Here is a 1,414-nt window from a genome sequence, read left to right as displayed (position 1 = left end):
TATTTTTATTGATTTCAGAGAGGAAGGGAGAGGGAGAGAGAGTTGGAAATGTCAGTGATGAGAGAGAATCATGGATTGGCTGCCTCCTGCACAAGGATCGAGCTCGCAACCCGGGCATGTGCCCTGACCGGGAATTGAACCATGACCTCCTGGTTCATACGTCAACGCTCAACCACTGAGCCACGCTGGCCCGGCAGATCCCTGCTTCTCGGACCACCCAGGCCTGGTCTGTGAGGCCACCTGAGGGTCGTGTGGAGGAGGGAGGGCGCTGGACTCTCCCGCCTCCTTGTCCGCAGATGTCGGCTGTGTATGCGGAGCTGGAGTCCAGGCTCAGCAGCAGCTTCGCAGGGAGGAGGGGGTCCACCTCCAGATCCCGAGCCTCGCCCCCAACACCCAGCCCGGCCGGCACAGCAGGTAGGCGCTCCGCCGCCCGCTCCTGAGGGCAGCACGGGCTCTACCCACCCGGCTGGCTGGGTGCTGGCCCCCTCCAGGCCCAGCCCTGGAGCCCCCTCTCTGCTCCATGGCCATGGGCTTGAGTTCTGGAGACCGCAGCAGCCTCCACGGCGAGGGGCCATCAAGGTCAGGGTTGTCTTTGTCCCTCCGCGTCCCCTCTGAGCCTCACCCCTGCTGTGGATCTAGAGAAGCAGAGGGCTGCCCCCAAAGGAGCCCCGGCCAGCACGTGGCTGCTGGGTAAACGGGTAAGTGCGGCCTCGCTCTGGGAACCGCACCTCCGGAAAGGTGGTTGCTCACAGGACACACACACACACACACACACACACACACACACTCACACACACACTCACACACACACTCACACACACACACTCCTTTCCATCAAGTCAGTGAAAATATAATGAACACTTTCACACACACACACACACACACACACACACACACACACACACACACACGATGACTCTGCTGAAGTGCAGAAGGCAGGACCCCTGGCGATGCTCCTGGGAGCCGAGGGCCTGCGGGTGTGGGAGGTGCCCATGACCCTGGGTCCGGGCCTGGAGCAGGCTCCTTGGCCCTCGGAGCTGTGTGCAGTGGGGCCCAGTGGCACCCCGGTGTCGCTCCCAGGAGGCGCTGGGTCTGGCCTGTCCTAGGCAGTGCCCCCACCTCCAACCTTCGGTCCCCCTCAGGGCAGAGCAGGGGGAGTGGGGTCCCACGGTTTTTCTGTGCTGTGTCCAGAGAGGGAAAGGAAGGTCCCAGGGACACACAGCAACCTGCCCCGGGCCCTCCCCTCCAGCCTGCACTGGAGCCCAGGCACTGAGTGAAGCTGGGTCCTCACGCGCCCTCCCCCACCCCAGGGCCCAGGACCCTGTCCGGCATCTCCTGGCCCAGCGAGCGGCTCCGGCCCTCCCCCTGCTACTACCCGCTGTGCTCCGAGGACCCGGCCTCCCCCAGCAGCTCT

General features: G+C 64.1%; 1 protein-coding gene across 1 annotated transcript in view; it reads left to right on the top strand.

The window, feature by feature from the left end:
• The window catches only part of GRID2IP (glutamate receptor, ionotropic, delta 2 (Grid2) interacting protein), a 28,688-nt gene that overhangs the window by 18,886 nt on the left and 8,388 nt on the right, over window positions 1–1,414 (top strand). The window contains exons 9-10 of the mRNA XM_014550328.1: window positions 182–414; window positions 1,311–1,409. Coding sequence (XP_014405814.1) covers window positions 182–414; window positions 1,311–1,409 — 332 coding nt within the window. The remainder of the gene's footprint in view (window positions 1–181; window positions 415–1,310; window positions 1,410–1,414) is intronic.

This window comes from Myotis brandtii, unplaced genomic scaffold (genome assembly GCF_000412655.1).
Source record: "Myotis brandtii unplaced genomic scaffold, ASM41265v1 scaffold6, whole genome shotgun sequence".
In the NCBI taxonomy this organism is placed as follows: Eukaryota; Metazoa; Chordata; class Mammalia; order Chiroptera; family Vespertilionidae; genus Myotis; species Myotis brandtii.
The sequence above is the reverse complement of the archived record's forward strand: the minus strand, read 5'-3'. Positions and strand labels throughout refer to the sequence as shown.